The 19,181-nt window shown below is 32.5% G+C and overlaps 1 protein-coding gene across 1 annotated transcript; it reads right to left on the bottom strand.

Moving 5' to 3' along the window:
- Positions 1-487: 487 nt before the first annotated feature.
- LOC134681377 (solute carrier family 28 member 3-like) lies at positions 488-16,147 on the bottom strand. The gene is made up of 10 exons (XM_063540979.1): positions 15,502-16,147; positions 13,802-13,943; positions 12,836-13,030; positions 11,629-11,790; positions 11,009-11,134; positions 8,852-8,982; positions 7,963-8,131; positions 7,399-7,557; positions 6,433-6,613; positions 488-633 (listed from the first exon to the last, which is right to left on the bottom strand). Exons 1-10 carry the CDS (start codon positions 15,936-15,938, stop codon positions 488-490), a joined length of 1,848 nt encoding a protein of 615 aa, XP_063397049.1. The 5' UTR covers positions 15,939-16,147.
- Positions 16,148-19,181: the final 3,034 nt, after the last annotated feature.

Genomic DNA, 19,181 nt, shown 5'->3' with positions numbered 1-19,181 from the left:
AAACACTCAACCAGCCATTTTAACACGTCAGAATCTAAAATCGGTCAAGTGCTGTCATTAGTCAAGTATGGTGTATCAGAGTGTGCGTGACTTTTATTTTTGCAAGATGACATAAAGCAGTTTAGACAGAAAACATGTATTTCTGCAGTTTAGACAGAAAACATGTATGTCTAAATCTCCCAAGGGTGCAGATGACTTGAACTAATTGTAACCATTGGCTATCGAAGAAGCTAAAAGTATACAGCTGTTTGCTCGTTAGTGGCTTGAAATTGTCCGAATTCTACGATTTTTTGTTATAGTTGTCCATTAGATATACTACAACATCTTGTTATTTTCATATATAACATCGATTTAGCAATACCTCTTTCTGTTGTATAGAATTCACTGGGGCAATTGCGGGGCCACTGTTGAGCTTACCACATGAAGCAACAATAATTCTATAATTAAAATAGTATAAAATTTTTAATAAATGTTTTAAATTAACCCCTTAACCTGAACCTCCAGGTGTATTCGTCAGATTTGTTATAAAAAATGAAGAATTTGATGACGTCATATTGAATAACGATGAATTCGATGTGATGTTGAAATCTGTAGAATTACTGAAGACCGGAATAGGCTCTGTGTAAAGCATGCCTGAAAAAGACAAGTTTGAGTAATATATAATATTTAATTAATGCAAGCATTGATTTTTACAAATATATAGGAAAATATGAGTTAGCAAGTAACTGTGATCTTTGCCGTTTAACTGGCTTAAAGATAATCATTTGTTTGACTTCTTACACTCTCCTTGTGCTTAAGGAGGCTCGAGGGTATAAAAATTTCAGAAAAAAATTTAACATTTCTTTTTCAATACAAAATTTATTTGTTACCTTTTGTAGTTGTAACTTTATCATATTGTACAAAAATCATTCAAAACAATCAATTTGTGTTGGCCCCAGATGACTTTTAAAATGTATACATCATTGAAAAAGTTCCAAATTATCTCCCTTTGGTGGAAAAATGCCATTTTTTAGCCTTAAAATTTAAATATCTTTTTCAACTCATCGGTGACCTATATTTTTTAATATAATTTCCATATAAGCTGTACTTAAACTAAATTATTGTAAAATTTGAGCGATTTCTGTAATAAATTTCTTTTTTTTAATTTCGATATTAACTTTATTTCTCCTATTACTTCAACAGAAAAAAAACACTTTTACAAAAATGTATGCTTCTTTCGAAGCCAGATTGTGAGCGCAAATGAACGGTGACCCTACTTTTTTATTTCATTTTTCTATTAACTTAAAGATAAAGTTCATTTATAGAAAAGTATAGAGAAATCCTATATAAATGATTTAGACCCGCGAACCACATTAATATTATGAACACACATTAATTAAAGAAACTATATATGTTTGTCGTTGAGTTACTGTCTGATTGATCATTATCTTTTTATTACATTTTTTTACACTTTTGTTTAGTTTCATCAAAACCGAACATGATTTACCCCCGTCTATAAATGACTAAGAATTCTTCTAGTTCAGTGGGTTTCATTACATGCATTAGTTCTATCTGTAATATTTATTGTCCGTCAATTGTTTTTGTTCATGTCACTGTCTTTTATAGACGACTCTACAGTAGTTGTCTCACAGATAATCATAATACATCTCCGACATTTTATACTTATATACAACTAGTATATGTATACCAATGCATCATTTAGTGTTGTTGGATTTTCTGAATTATTATTCTTTCGATAAAATAAGTATAACTTGCTGACAGGGCCGTAACTAGCCTCTTTTAAAAGTGAGGCAAAATATATTTCGGCGAGGGGTCCGGTGGCCGCTCAAGACCCCCAGAAGCTCTTAAAAAAAATGACGCAAAATCGTGTATTCTGAGCGTTTCCTCGACTCTTTCTTACTATGAAACGCAATTAATTTTTAACTTTTTTTTCGACAATATTCTGGTCTCAAAGCAAAATATATAGATTCATTGTATTTTAAGGAATACATCAAAAGACCGATATGTAGGATAAAGCAATAATCGAAATTCTCATAATCATTAATACCCGATCTGTCTGTTCTTATCTTGTATTGTGTTTAGACTTTGGTGATTTGTTTTGTATGTCTGAGTTGAAATATAATGATAGTGCAGTATTATACTTTAAGTACCGCTTAAGCAGTCGACACTATGGACCATCTTGACCTTGTTTTATGGTATTAATGATTCTTTTATTGTTGAAGAACCTCCAGTGACTATCAAGATGAAGAACAAGAATAAAAACCGTGACCATTGATTTTTTTGTATTTTTTCTATGTATTGATTTTGTGTGCGATTAAATCCCGTGCACGTGTACTCCATATTCCTTTATTTTCTATTATAGAATCTGAACACGACTTAATGCAAGTTTAACCCTTCAATGTAACAGGTCATATGGCAATCAGTGTATGTAAAGTGCGGATCCTAAAATATCATTTTTACTGTATATGCAATAAATGTCTAATGTAGAATGATAAATAAACAGACGAACTTTTTTAATTTTTGAAGAAAATGAAGAAAATGAGTTAAAATGTATGTGTTCAGAAATACATAATACCAACAAAACAAAGTAAGAGATGCGAGCGGGGTTTTATTGCGCCTAAAGCCATCCAGCTGTGAAATATATACCAAAATAGGTGAATATTTAGGACATTTCACGAACAGATCGTGCAGGTGCTTTATAACTTACAGGTAAGATGTTGTTGCAGTAAAAAATATTCATTTTAATACAATTAATAAAGTTGTATAACGTAGAATATGTTTTGTCATTCAGTTTTTTCATATTTAACTAAATTCCACTATGATGATTTCGTAATGCTAGTCATGTTTACTGTCGAATAATGATACTATTCTTTCATTTTCACTGTGGAGCGAATCATTAGTATTGTATATGCGGTGCATTTTTACTGTATAATTTTTTATTTTTTTTTATCTATTACAGCACAGTTCTTTAAGCATGTAGAGCAATACTTTAGTTGACTTGCTTGCTTTTCTTTTATTGGATAATCATTATGATAAAACCCAATTTAATTCAAATATTAAAAATACAGGTTAAACTATGCCTATTCATATTGTTTAAAAATGTCAATCTTATTTACAAAGTTTGTATAAACAATTAAACAAACAAACAAAGCAAGCAAACCAACCAAAGTTTTGCTTTACATGCATTAGGAAATTAGCTGTAAAGCCTTAATTTAGCCGACTTGCTCAAACAATAGATAAAGTAAGAGCAAAAGATTCGATAACATTTATTTTACGGAGGAAAGTTTGGTTTTAAAACACTCTAATAAATTCAATAGAAATAACATTTATTTTAAATGTATTCCATTTAGTTTCTTATAAAGCGTATAGGGATCTTTATCCTTATTTTTTATCCATTTCCATGACACTTCACCACTAATTGCGTACATCTTGATAAAGATTGAACCTTTGTTTTCCCGTTTGAAAGGTTTTACACTGGAGCCCTTTATAACTTGCTGTTCGGTGTGAGCCAAGACTCCATGTTGAAGACCGTATTTTGACGTATAATGGTCTACTTTTATAAATTGTGACTCGGATGGAGAGTTGTCTCATTGTCACATACCACATCTATATATGGCTCAAAAACTAAACGAGACGGGATAGAAAGGGATAAAAAAAAATCAACGCTACTTTTTTAATATATTTATTATGGGCTTAATATGAGTCAGAATAGAGTAAAATAGTGGGTCTCATTTGGGTATAATCGTGACGCCGGATTGCCGATATTTTGCAAGCGTGACAGGTGAAAGTCAAATGATTGTATCGTGAAAACCGAGAAATGAAGTCTAGCGGGACACGGATAATAACAAAAAAATGAGAACTGCATAGTATATAAAGCGGGATACGGGAATCTGACAAAACAATAAGCGGAATACGGGAATCTGCCAAAACAGAAAGCGGGATCCGGGATCAGAACCCCCCAATGAGACCCCAGAATAAGATATTTTTGTATATTCATCCTATTGTTACAGTCATGCCTTCAATAACAAATGTATCCGATGCATGCATTTTTTTTTAAATTTTTGGTCCCTTTTCCAATTTTGTGGGGTCCAAATTTATAGACAAAAGTCCTTTAATATCGATATTTGGGATTCGTTGACATGCTGAATCTAACCGTGTATCTAGTTTGGGATTTTTTGCCTATTTGCTGAAATAGCCAACATAGAGTTCCAAAGGTTCTAAAATCATCAAAAATGAATTGTAGCATGCATTTCGTGCACAATAACCCAAATGTGTATGGTTTTACCTCTGCGGTAGTATCCATTCGCGGATCTAGAATTTCTCATTTTGAGAATCGCTTTTGTTACAAGTTTGAAAAGCCATATATTTGATGAAGAATGAATGAGGAGTTTGTATTTCAATTTGAAAATACATGTATCATAAATCCTAAAGTCATCAACTAAGTTTTTTCATTTGTTGCAAGTGCATTTATCACATAATTCTACAATAAAAATTCCTCGCATCTTTGAAAATTCTACATTAATAATGACTGCACTAACAGTGATAATTCATCGCATCTATAGTTAAAATGGATCGCTTTCAATAATCGATATGCTATATTATGATGCTTTTATAACACTTATTTGAACTTTAATGCTATGTTTGTATATTATAAAGACATATCGCAATGAAAATATGTTAAAACTTTCCTTCAAATCACTTAACTTGATATTTTCCAAACGTAAACAAATACAGTTTTCCCATGATCCTTTATTCTACAATAGACATACCCGCATATAACAGTAAAAATGAACTAGCTGGATTCGCACTTTATATACACTGGCAATACATTGTTGATTTTTCAAATTATTTGATACCGGGAGATTGGTAGTCTCGCTTTAATTTAACCCATGCTAGCTATCTAGTTTTATCTACAAAAAAAGAGCCAGTTCTTTAATATTTAGTTTAATTCTCCATGATGAAACGACCATTTTTTTTGTGTCCAGTAGCATCTTTTCTTCTTAAAATATTTCTCGCACAATGTCTGGACATCGGTGGACATGCAACATTGCCAAACCTTACTACCGTTCACCCGTGATTGTAGATCTTAATTCAAATATTCTCACAATTTAATTTTTTTTTTCATTAGAGAAAAAGGTCCTTCAGTATAAGATAGCTCAAGTTTAGAACAAATTACTAGATTTACAAACGAACATCAACACTTAGACTATAGTCTAAAAGTAAGACAATAAATGGACAAAAGACAAATCCGGGTACAGATAAGACACATAACTAAAAATAATAGACCATCAACACTGAAAACTAAAAGTTAATTAGAAACATGGATTACGAAAAACATGCAAGGGCGACATTAGAGAAGAGAGAACTTGCTTATTACAAGACACTCGCCGTGAAAACAATTTGATATGAAGACGAGATTTTATTTCAAATTTGTTTTTTGAAATTTTATACACGAGGCATTTGCCTCATTTGCCTCCATGTAGTTACGGCCCTGGAGCCTGATATACACCCCTCCTTTATGATTAACATCTATCCATTTGAAAAAGACATACTCAGGGGCGGATGCAGGAATTTTCCAAAGGGGGGGGTGCTATCCCAGGGCAAAGGGGGGGGGGTGCAAAACATATGTCCCGATTCAAATGCATTGATCGGCCAAAATAAAGGGGGGGGTGCGAACCCCCGGAACCCCCCCTCTGGATCCGCCACTGATACTAGTTGTAAATTAGAGTGATGGTGTTAGCATAATAAAGCTGTTGAGGCTATCTTGGTATATCGATATTTTGAATTTGTTGTATAGAATTCTGTCTGTCAATTTTTATGATAAAGACTATATTTGAGACCTGTAAGTATTTTATTTGTCTTTTAATTACGTCGTTGTTGTCCTATTGATGTACATCCATCATTTCCATGTATTGACAACTGTGTGTGGTATCCTAGGTTGTTGTTAATAGATGATGTTCATTGTTATTTTGTGGTTTACATGTTGCAATGTACTATAATATTAGGTAATCTTGCCTGTCTCGGTGCTGAGTGTTCGTGTGTTTTTTTGTACTATATTCCTTTCACGTAGTGTACTCTATTTAGGGAAATTTTTAACATTGGCATATAAGCGGGAAGTTTCGCTAGCATTAAAAGCCATTCAACCTACCATTTTGTTTTTAAATGTCCTGCATCAAGTCCGAAATATGGCAGTTGTTATCAAATAGTCTATGTACTAGTATCCATTCTCAATTAAATGTATGTTGGCGTTTGTTCTTGTTGATTTCAGTGTTTCTATTGTTCCGTTGTTTTCATCTTATTGTTAATGTGTTTCCTCGGTTTTCGTTTGAACCTGGATTTGTTTGCTCTTAATCCGTTTATGACTTTTGAACAGCGCCATACTACTTTTGTCTTTATCTAATATATAAAAAGTATTATAACACATATATTTACCTGCAATACAAGCAGTCATGAAGCATGCAATATTTCCACAAACAAATGCTCTGAACACTCCTCTAGCATAATCTCTCCGTCTACTTGGTTCAGCTGCAATCAAAGCTCCTAAGTTTATACCCATAGCTGCTATACTTCCAAACCCACATAAAATGTATGTTGCGATAACTGCAGAGCGACCCTGAAACACAGATATAGCATGTATAGTGACAGCTTACCAACATGTTTCAGTAAATTGTACACATAACATGCAGAGCGACCCTGAAACATTGATATAGTGACAGCTTACCAACATGTTTCTGTAATTTGTGCAGAGCTACCCTGAAACACGGAAATAGTGACAGCTTACCAACATGTTTCTGTAATTTGTGCAGAGCGATCCTGAAACACGAGTATAGTGACAGCTTACTAAAATGTTTCTGTAAAATGTACACATAACACTGAGGTCAAGTGCCATGATATTAAATTCCGGCAATTTCTTTTTTTTACTATATGAAAATAATCATGGTCAGGTTAATTATAAGAAAAATAATCATGGTCAGGTTAATTATAAGAAAAATAATCATGGTCAGTTTAATTATAAGAAACATTTTGTACAATTTTTGAAATTACTTTAAAGTAGCTGTGCCTTATAGCGATAAGCAATACTTGGATAGATTATTGTCTGAAAAACATTGAACAATATTAAATGAGAAAAGGGATCAAATAGTATAGCATAGTAAAATATATGTTGATACGTACCAAATATTGTTATTTTGTATGAGAAAGCATATAAGTTTATGTAAATTAGAAGTAGATGAGCAATGAGGCTAAAAACGATTCATAATAGCATGAAGAATTGCAACACAATTCACGGAGCACTTACGCATACATGAAGTTCCGTAGAAAAATGCAACCAAAATTTAATTGGAAAACGGACAGAGGACATACACAAAGTATAACATGCTCCTTAAATCGAAATCTTACCTCAATTTTGTTTTCTCTCATTAGAGCTCCTAGGTCAATATACGCTAAAAATTCATTAAGTACAATTTTCTTTCCAATCAAAGTGGCGACAACTCGGCAATCTTTCCATGGTATTCCCATAATGACAGCTAGTGGCATGAAAATGTATGAACAGAGCCACTAAAAAAAAGAACAAGGTTCCCTATTAAAACGTTGTGATTTTTACAATATTCAATTTCTGAATAAAATGAGGATAGCAATATGTAGGATTTGAACAGTAAATCGTTGGTCTTGTCGAATTTCAACTTTTTTTTTTTTATCAAAAGTCAATAAAACCAAATGTTTACCTCTAAAAAGACAATTATGGTACAATTGAACTAATAAACGATATTTGTTTTTCATATTTTATATTTTTATGTAGCTTCCCATAAACAATTCAATAAGAATCTCTAAATTGGTATCATATCATCATAACTTTATTTTTTTTTTCAGAAAACGTCAGATATGGTGTTGCTTAACAAATTATTGTTTGCATGCATTTAAAGCTAAGTAAAGGGAAAATATGGTATATGCTAATATCAATACCTCAAAGTTGACTTCTGGATGACCAACTCTATCTCCATAAAATGAAATTATGGCGTCAACAAACGATAGAATGGCAAGGAATGCTATCAGGTTGACAACAACATAAGCTATTAGTTTGACGGTAGATGTCGCTCCCGCAGATGCTGCCTCCATTAGATTTGATTCTTTTCTATAAAAAAATGTGATGCATAATTTATTGAGGGACTTCAGGTATAATATACTTTGTAAGTACATTATAGATATTTAGACATGTTAGAGAGCTTCTAAGCATTCATGTTTAGCATACCTAAAATTGTGATATTAATGGAGAGTCGTCTCATTGGCACCCATACCACATCTTTGATATCTAATTATCAATGTATTATTTGAAAACCCGTATGTAAGATTACAATCATTTTTTATGTTTACTTTACAACTCGTTCAAACATTTATCCATAACGAATCTTTACATATCTACAAAGATTATACAGTAGAATAACTATTTTTACAGTTGTTTTCCGGAAGAAGTATTTCCGTGAATTAACCCTGCAATATTCCTATGAAGCGAACTATACAGAAACAAAAATATGATTCACAATGAAACGAAACACCAAAAACACATTTACCAGCATTGACTCGGTTCCCTCATTGAAAATCGCCCGTTCGGCAGTAAAACTAGTGCTTAGTAGATTCGTTAAGCAGTTTTGAATTTATAAATACACATCCCCGTTCAATTGCATTGTAGAAGGGAAAAGGCAACACTTTATTCATGATATAATATAACCTATTTGATACAATCATCTGTTAATGTCATATCCCCTATGCCTTATTACCAATGACTTTAACATTCAAGGTTATTATTGGAGAGTTTTTGTTTTTCTTATAAAGAATGATAAATATTTATGCTTACCCTACGTTAATATTAATATTATCCATACTAAATCCATCTATTTTCTTCTTCTCTGGCCATCCCAGTTTAGAAACCGCTAATGCCGCCGGAGCTGACATAAACGATGCTGCTATTAAATGATTGGCAGGAACCTGTAATGTTGATACATGTAATTTATAACATTAAAATGTACATTATGGTAAAATGAAATAGGACACATTATGTCTTTTTACTTTTTTTATATTTTAAATGTTATTGGCTTTGAACTAGCTGTTGATTACTCAATCGGCAATCCTCGGGGACTCGGGGACTCCGTTACTCTCCTTCGGAATCGGCGAGTTGTGACAAATGTTGGTCACTGTGAGTACTCTTAGATCTGTACGTTTTGTCTGTTTTGTTGGGGGGATGTATAAATTCACTGCGACGTCCAGTCATATCATTCATATTTGTTTCGTTTATTGCTTTATACATAAATTATATGTCGTTAGTTTATGATGTTTGAACTGTTTTGCATGTGCCATTCGGTGGCCTTTTATAGCTGTCTATGCGTTATAGGTTTTTCTCATTGTGGAAGGTCATGTGATGGCCTATAATTGTTAACCTTTACGTCATTTGGTCTCTGGTTGGGAGTTGTCTCCCTGGCAATCCTATCACACCATGTTTATACTAGTTTTTATCTTCCCTTTTAATCAGTTAAACATATAAGGTCATGACAAACTAAATGCAGAGTGAGTATTAGTTTTTATTTGTCTTTGGGTTGCTGGCTTATTGACGGAAAACTTCACATTCAATTTTTATTACTTTTTATAAATCATGTAAATCTCAGTCAGTTTCTCTCAAAATGTATCTAGACATGTGGTTTTCAACCTTCTTTCCTTTACAAGTTTTAGTTGTGCAATCTTATTACAAATTAGAGTAATACCAATATCAACCATTTCTAAACAGTTTAAAAAGCCAAACACTAATAGTGATAAATACAAGTCAAATTTAGATGTTGATTTAAACAGTCTAAAAATAAAGACAGAACATGCAAGTAAATAACTTACATATCAATCATTTGTCTATCTAAATGTCTATCATTACAATAAATATATTTAATGAACTTTACATGGGTTGACAGGTGTATGTTTCTAGTCAGAAATGCAATGCTAGCACGAACATGTATCGTTTACAATTAATTTGAAGTTACTTATAACATTTTTAGTGTTATTAAATAACAAAAAATAGAGATGTGGTACTTTACCAATGAGACAACTATCCATCAGTCCCAAATACGTGACTGGCTGATAATGTTTATCATTTTGCTTTATTTTTGTACGTAAATACGTAACAATGAGTTGATGCGTGAAATTTTTGCCAGTTTTAGTCATATCTGTTCGACTAAGTGAAATTATTTTATTTTTTACAGCAATGGTAATATCTTTGGTTAGCTTAAGCTTACTTGTTAGCTGAACCGTGAAGTCATTGTAAGGTAAGGTATACTACCCTCCTTTTAAAGTAGCTTAGTCCTACAGAGAGATAGATTGGTTATCTGTTGGGCTAGTCTACTATTAAAGAAGGGTAGTTTACCTGACCTAACAATGACTTCACGGTTCAGCTAACAAGTAAGCTAACCTAAGATATTACCATTAACTTCATACTCACTGAAATCTGCTGTAAAACGTACGACTAATATAAGAATAAGGAGATGTGATATAATGGCCAATGAAACACCTATATCCAACTGAATTCAGTTAAAATGGATGTACTGAATAACACCTATATCCAACTGAGTTCAATTGAAATGGATGTACTGAATAACACCTATATCCAACTGAGTTCAATTGAAATGGATGTACTGAATAACACCTATATCCAACTGAGTTCAATTGAAATGGATGTACTGAATAACACCTATATCCAACTGAGTTCAATTGAAATGGATGTACTGAATAACACCTATATCCAACTGAGTTCAATTGAAATGGATGTACTGAATAACACCTATATCCAACTGAGTTTAATTGAAATGAATGTACTGAATAACACCTATATCCAACTGAGTTCAATTGAAATGGATGTACTGAATAACACCTATATCCAACTGAGTTCAATTGAAATGGGTGTACGGAATAACACCATTTTGACATTTTAAATCAAACAAGAGTCTGATTTTTTTACTAACCAATAAATAAGTACCCCAAATTCTATATAAGCTCCTATAACTGTTCCAGCAACTGTAGCAAACCCACCAGTCATGATAGCGTTTAACTCTGACCTTGACACATCATTGATAAACGGTTTCAGGGCTATACTCGATTCCACCTACAAAAAATATAAAAGACAGTCAAACTACTTTTAAAGTACAAAATTAACTGAATTCGTGGAACAGATATCTGTAACCTATCATATCATCGATTCATTTCGTGTTTTATTTTACCTTCTCGAGGGGGACTTGATACAAGAAAATGTTTTAAAAAACAATGAAAAGACAAACAGTGCACAACAATAAACAGAGTATACTAGAGACTGAGCCATTCGTAACACTTTTCATATTTCTCATGTAAGTGCACAAACTTTTACTCTTTCAAAATCATTGTTCTGTTGCGGCAAACCACCACAATTATGCATTTGATGAATTGAAATCATTTAATTTAATTCAATACACCTATGTTAATTATTTACGTTAACCAATTTTTACTGTTCAAGATGAGCACTTCAGCAGTTCATGTTTCTTCAAAATGATTAACAAAAATGTATAATAAAATTGCGTGTTTGTAAATTCTTTAAAAGTTTAATTGATTTGAAGACTGTCGTACCTGTCCAACAAATATATGAGCGGATGTAGCAAATGATTCCATCGGTGAGGTTTTCATAGCAAATCTGAGCACACGTGCTATACCTTTAATTATCACTTGCATGGCGCCAAGGTAGTACAGGATGTTGACAATTGCACTGAAAAAGACGACTACAGGCAACACCTGAAATGAACATAAAAATATTCTAAATGTAATGTGTTTTTTTTTATATAGTAAGCATACTGGTTTGCCATATCACTCCGTTGTAAGTTCATGCTGTTATTCAGATTTCTTAATCTTTCTGGTGTGTTATTCAAAACGAATTTGCATCATTGGCGGATCCAGGGGGGGGGGTCCCGGGGTTGGACCCCCCTTTTTTTTTACCGATCAATGCATTTGACTGGGAGCATGTAGTTTGACCCCCTCCCCCCTTTACTTTGGGTTGGGAACCCTCCTTTTGAAATGGCCGGATCCACCCCTGCACATGGCTTTAATATAATACAGATGTTGCTTCGTACTTGTGTTACATTACGCATATATGCAAAAGACGATCAATGATCAACTGTATTCCTATTCAATAGCTATTGAAATAAAGTTTTACTGAGTATCACGATAGATACCACAATTGAAGTTGATTGACATCAAGTCCTTGAATGTACGATCAGTGCTTCCGAAGTAAGTGGCATGCTTGGTATGCAGTTAAGGCCATCTTATTCTTCCAACAATATAAATTGTTGCAATTTCGAAGGATTCAAAAAATGTTTTTTTTACCTTAAACTGTTTCGGCTGTTTTATGTTCAGATTCTTAGTGGCATTGATGTTCTTAAAGTTTATCCAAAAGGTTTTGACCTTGAGCGTATGTTTCCGATATAGGTTGTTCAAGAACCACGTGTCGAGCGCACGTTAAGCGGAATGGAATCAGCAGAGCTTTTTATTTTGAAATGTATATTAAAACATATATTTTAGACAAAGAGATAATTCATTTCTAACCAAATAGAACAAAGACTTGCAGCGGTATCTTTCAAAAGAACCTTTTGAAAGATACCGGCACCAATAGAATATTCAAACACCGTAATTCGAATTTAAATTACCTCATGGTCTAACAAAAAAACAGGCAAAAAACAGGCAAAATTAAAAAATATATTATGCAATTATTGCACGATATAAAAGATTTGAATTTAATTTGGAGTTCACAACAAAAAAATATGTGTGTTTTGAAGAAACTTACTTTAAACACAACTGGGTGGTCTTTCAATCCCTCGTCACCAAATACAAATCTGGACCCATTGTCTGTGTAGGCAAGGAAGGCTGTGACTTGGTCCCCTATAAACTGACATACTGCATAGCCTGTAGGCCACCGTAGGATGATCATACCCAACACAAACTGAAGAATGATGCCCCATATAACGGGGGTCCATTGTACCTGCCAAAAAAATATAGACCGATATAACATATAATACACAAGTGTAGGAAAAGATCACACACAGGAGTCCCCTAAACTTCAGTGAACACGAGTATAGGTCCATGACTAGCTAAAATATTCAAATAATTGGGACTCATCAATGCTCGTTCAGTCGAAATAATCATCAAATTACTAAAATAAAATGCTATAGATGTATTTGAAATAACAGTTTGACAGCAGACTGTACAATATTTGTCCCATGTACATTGCAAGTCCTGATCGTATTTATTTGTAAACGGGGTATTTATTTTTGCATCTAGCGTGTCTTTAAAGAAAATTATATGAAAATATTTCTTATTTGAGATATACAACATGCACAATGTAGAAAAAAAATCCAGACCCTCTTACAAAGTTGCCTTTTTCTAGTGACAATTAAACTTAAAGTTTAGTTTTAATATATTTTTACAACATATTTGATATGTTTATTTTAAACATTCTAAACAGTTTCAAATAATTTGTAAATAATTTGATAGAAGAGGTTCTGTGTTTCAATGTTTCATCCTGAACTTTCATGCATGAGATAATTGCCACTGGACGTTAAGCAATCAACAATTAATCATTAGGCATATCTGGCAGCTTAGTTATTAACTCGAATAAATAGCGCCCTCTAACGGTCAGTGTCCCCAAGATCACAGTGTAGTAATCGCAATGAGCGGAAAACAACGACTGGATTATTCGGGTTTCAGCATAAGTAAAATAATGCCAAGGCGAACCGTATTTCATGTAACTTACCTTTGAGGGAGAGCGTGACGTAATGAACACAATAAGTATAAAAAATAATAGTCCACCAAAAGGTACCAGTTTTCGGATATCTTGGTACCAGTCGTAACATAGAAATCCAAATATCACAAGAAGAGTGAGTGTTGTGATAATTCTGAAAAATAAAACAATTTCATCCAACATGGTTATTCTTGAAAATGAAACGAATCTTTTCAATGTATAAAAAAGAAGATGTGGTATGATTGACAATGAGACAACTATCCACAAAAGACCAAAATGACACAAACACTAACAACCATAGGTCACCGTACGGCCTGGTCATTTTAAAAAAGAAAATGATTTTTTTTTAACGTGGTTATACTGAAAAAAGATTATTTTTTTTAACATTTTCAACTTGATAATTCTAGACAATAAACTAAATCTTTTCACAATCATGACAATGGCTATTCTGAAGAAAAAAAATGATTATGTTAACATTGTACCATGTATCTGTTTTCCGGTAAGATGTGGTATGAAACAACTCTCAACAGGAAACCAAATGACACAGAAATAAACAGCTATTGGTCACCGTACGGCCTCCAACAATGAGCAAAGTTAATACTGCATAGTCAATTAACAACACTTTTTAGTAACTAGAAGTAAATGATTTTTACGATCTAACATTGTCTAATGGAAGACCAGACTTGAATCGGATATTACCACGATAACATTTAAGATGTAGATTAATTTCAGGCGTATAACTAGAAATATCTAAAGGTAGTTTATATGGAATTATACATATCCGTGCTAGATATCTAAAATAAAAAGGAGCCGTCCAGTTTATTCATTGAATTATTTTTAATTGATCAAAATAAGAAAGACGGAATACCTCTCGAATGTTTAGGAATTTTTGTCAAATGTTCGGACAATCGACTCTTCCTTTTTTATACGATACAAGTTAAAATATTTGTTTTCAACTAAATACATCAGATCCGTAAATTATTAAATCTTTTCCTTTCAATTAATTTTTATTTTTGTATTAATAAGGCATCGACCATTCTTCGGTTGTTCATATAGAGGTTCGAACGTGCTCCCCTCACCAAAAACAGATAAATGTCGCTGCTTCATTGTGCTTAAACATATGAGAATTTGTCGTTCATAGTCAAAATATGATCATGTCTTGCTTCATTGATTTTCTAATAATCTAATAATCTCGTAAAGGTGAATGACTGACCATGACCATGTTGACCAAAAAGGTCAAGACTTTTAAACATTATATACTTAAGGGTACACTGTAAAGTATTATCTAATTTTTATCCATTTTCTTTCTTCTATGACTGTGTTTTTAAGCCGGTCGAACGATCATGACGGATAAAGAACAAACTTCCGAGGATTTTTCGGCTTTTCAATCTTGATAAAATAAATAGAGAAAGAATAAAATTGATTTTTTCAAATATTTGATATCGCACGAGACAAAAATGCTCGATCGAGTATCAATTTACAATCTAAGAAATTTGCAAATATTAAATATTTCTTTAAAAAGTTACAAAATAGATATATCCAAAGTATGATCGGCACGAAATAAGCGTTACGCCGATTGAAACTGGAAATAATATCAGCATATAACTCAGACATATAACCATGATGACGTATATGCAAATAGTGAATTTCAAAAGTAACAGAAATTTAAATCTAACAATGAACACTTTTTTTCTTAAAATTTGCATACTTACGCTCGCATAAACGGGACTTTTAAATTAAGAGATTTATGAGCTTTTACAATCTTCCTTCCAGCAAAAATGAAAACTTTTCTAGACTTCTCGGCATGGGCCGCAACCCATATAATTACTATAATACAGTCAAATATCAGTAACATAACATTGTCGTTGTCATACCAAATCGCATAAACCATATACATCACATATAATACCAACGATAAGATTTGTCCAAACCAAAAAAACGCTTTTGTTCTCTTTTTGTGCCACCATTTTGATCGAAGGAACCACAGACGACCGAAAAATGAAAAAGAGTCAACACTTTTTACCGGAGTTTGAGTCAATTCGTTTGAGTATTCATTGTCAGTACTTCCACAAGAATTTATTTGTATTCCATTTTCGACATCTGAAAACCGGTCATTTGAATCCTGAAGAACATATTTATCCATGGTCATTTTAAACTTTTGGTCATTTTGTCCTTTAAGTTTATATTCCGATTTAAGATCAACACAATCTATTCATCTTTGTCCGATAGTCAAACGCCGCGTGGTTATTGAAAATGTGTTTGTTTACTTGATACTATCTAGGTCACCGTGGTCAGTTTAATATGTATACAATGTATTATATTATCTATAAGTCTTGAGTTTAAATGACCACAGTATACATGTATTCAAATAACTTTGGCCCATAAGATTAAAGCAACTGTATACATTATTGTAGATGTGATATTAGTAAGATTTTATTAAGACATTTTCTGTTTATCAATGCATGTGGGAATATTACATGTGTTATATAACCCAAGTATACAAACAGACAATTACTTGTTACATGTACATGTATATATATAAATTATGAACGTGCTACTTATAGATCTACTAGTAATTAATGAATACAAGATTTACAAATTATAGTTGAATAAGTGGGTAATAAATATTGATTTAAAAACAACTTAAAGCGACACCAATTTTAATCATGATACTTGATACCTTGCATTGTGAGACAACAGATTAAAATTATATTTCTAAATTTCACAATGTTATCAATGATTTTTTTTTACGAAAGCAGGCTAAAATATTTAGCAGGATTTTCGTATAAATCATTTAGATTACCAACTATATCATATACTTAGATGTTAGAAAATTATAGTAAATTTTGCCACATGCAGTTTAATACATTATATAATCATTATGGATCAAGTAATCTCATTTATGGCGTAATATAATTAACTTAACTAAGATTTCATATATAAGAAATGATTCTATTTGAAGTTAAAGAAACATCTGATTCAACATTAATCTTGTAAGTAAATTTTGCCGCGGTATAATCATACATCACGTAAGTTCACGTATGGTGTAGTGTAGATCATGTTAACGGAATAAACTTTATTAAGATTTCAGATAAGAAATTACCTATGTTAATGTTATGATTAAAAAACATAAAAAAATGTCCTATTTTTTATAAGAAGCATCAAGTTATTGTACCAGAAGTCAATTACTAGTCTATCTAATAATTTACTTCTGGTTATATACTAATTATAGCAATTATGTACTTTTGTTTTAATAATTTATTATTTTAATCATAACTTCCTATCTGCTGCATGATGTTTAGCTATACTTCATAATGTTTAACCTACATCCTACCGATGTTTCACGGTATTTTGACATTGTACAAGGTCAAGATTTTTTTTTAAACCGTTGAATGAAGGGTTTACACTTTAAACCATGAGAAGTGTACTGAACGCAATCATCTTAAAAGTTAAGTGGTAAGACACGATTATTTTTTTTGTGTAACGGATTTCGTTAGTTATCTACTTTGAAATGTTTTACATTTTTCGACAAATTCAACCAATAAAGCCTTCAATCTGTAACAGATAATCCGAACACCATCTCCTATCCAGGAATGCATTATCTGAGGCGATAGATATATCTGAAACCCTGAAATCCATAAATAGTGGCATCGATCTCCACTCTTACATTTTAAGGATCCACACCAACTTATTTAGCCACTGTACATACTCATAATCTATGTTAATCAATTTAGATAATTGATATTCTTTAACAGATTAAGTTTTTACTTAGTATAAACATTGTTACATCTTAATTCAATTGTTGATACTGCATGAGTACGCAAAACATAAGATTCGGGGGATTGTAGAACTAATCGACACAACAAACTAATGACAAACCAAACCTTGTGTGGAGAGTTGTCCAGGGGCAGATCTAGTCATTTTAAAAAGAGGGCGTTCCCAACCCAGGACAAATGGGGGGGGTCCAACTATATGTCCCCATTCAAATGCATTGATCGGCCAAAAAAAGGGGGGTTCCAACCCCCGGACCCCCCTCCCCCTGGATCCGCCAATGGTTGTCTCATTGGCAATCATACCACATCTTATTTTTTATACATACCAATATTTCCTAAATCCTTCCGTCTTCACAAAATGAATGTACCATAAGGTTATATTATTATTCTCAAGTCCAAAGTGAAAAGAAATATACTCACGCTCTAACATAGATTGCCTTTGATATCAATAACCGGAATTCGATGATGAGTGCTGTTTTTCCTCGATTCGCTAAACGTCTTGGTGTTTGCGTGAATAGGAAAATCCATACAATTAGAACACAAATATCCCATGCAAGCAAACCAGCTCGCTCAGAGTTATACCACACCGCATAAATTATATAACACAGATACGCAATAGGAATTAATATTTTCAAGGCTGTCAAGACAAAAGATTTTGTTTTATTTCTCCACCATGAACTTTTTAACACAGGAGGAGTATAGAATTGTGAGAACGAGTCCGAATTCATACATGATTTTTTAATCAGAGATTTCTGGTCAGCTGAAAGCTTGTCCTCCATTGTAAAACTCTCACTTTTCTCAGTAGAATTTTTCTGTATGAGAGGCTGTTCCGATGCCATGTTGATCTAGATCAGAACCGTTACTGAATTATTACTGTTCATTCATTCTTCTGAAGAAGAAAAAGAAACAAATGTAACAGTGTTGTTGTAGGTTTTCCATCCGATGGTATCACCACCTTGGGCAGTCGTCAATACTTTTGTATTGACTTCAAATATCTTGATCAAATATATATATTATTAGTTACATAGTGTGTTAGTGACCCAATATGATATATACAGGGTCATTAAATTCCATATGGGATGAGACCCTGTATATATCATATTAGGTCACTAGCACACTATGTAACGAATTTATCTTACCGACTATCTTCATTTGTTGAATTTGTTGAAGTTGTCTTATTTGCTATCATAACTCATCTTCTTATTTTTTGTTTCAAAGTGTTCGAGTGTTCAATTTTAAGAAACTTCTTCTATTGGTCTGCATTGAACAACTATTGTTAACTATACATATTTATTATCAACAACCTTGATATCAACACTATTAAACAGAACTTTGATAGTTTTAAATATATATATTTAATCAAACAGTGTTCCAAGTCAGGAATATGCCATTCGTTTGATATGTTTGAGCATTTGCTTTTGACATTTGATTAAGGATTTTTTGTTTCGAATTCTCCTCGAATTTCAGTATTTTTATGATTTTACTTTTTACATTAGCTGTATTTTGCAAAACCCTTCGAAATTCTTTGTCCTCAATGCTCTAACATGCTTGATTTTTAAATCCTTGTCAACCCAGTTTTTGGGTTTGATTTTCACTGATGAATCTTTTGTAGACGAAAC

This window comes from Mytilus trossulus, chromosome 8 (assembly GCF_036588685.1).
Source record: "Mytilus trossulus isolate FHL-02 chromosome 8, PNRI_Mtr1.1.1.hap1, whole genome shotgun sequence".
Classification (NCBI taxonomy): Eukaryota; Metazoa; Mollusca; class Bivalvia; order Mytilida; family Mytilidae; genus Mytilus; species Mytilus trossulus.
The sequence above is the reverse complement of the archived record's forward strand: the minus strand, read 5'-3'. Positions and strand labels throughout refer to the sequence as shown.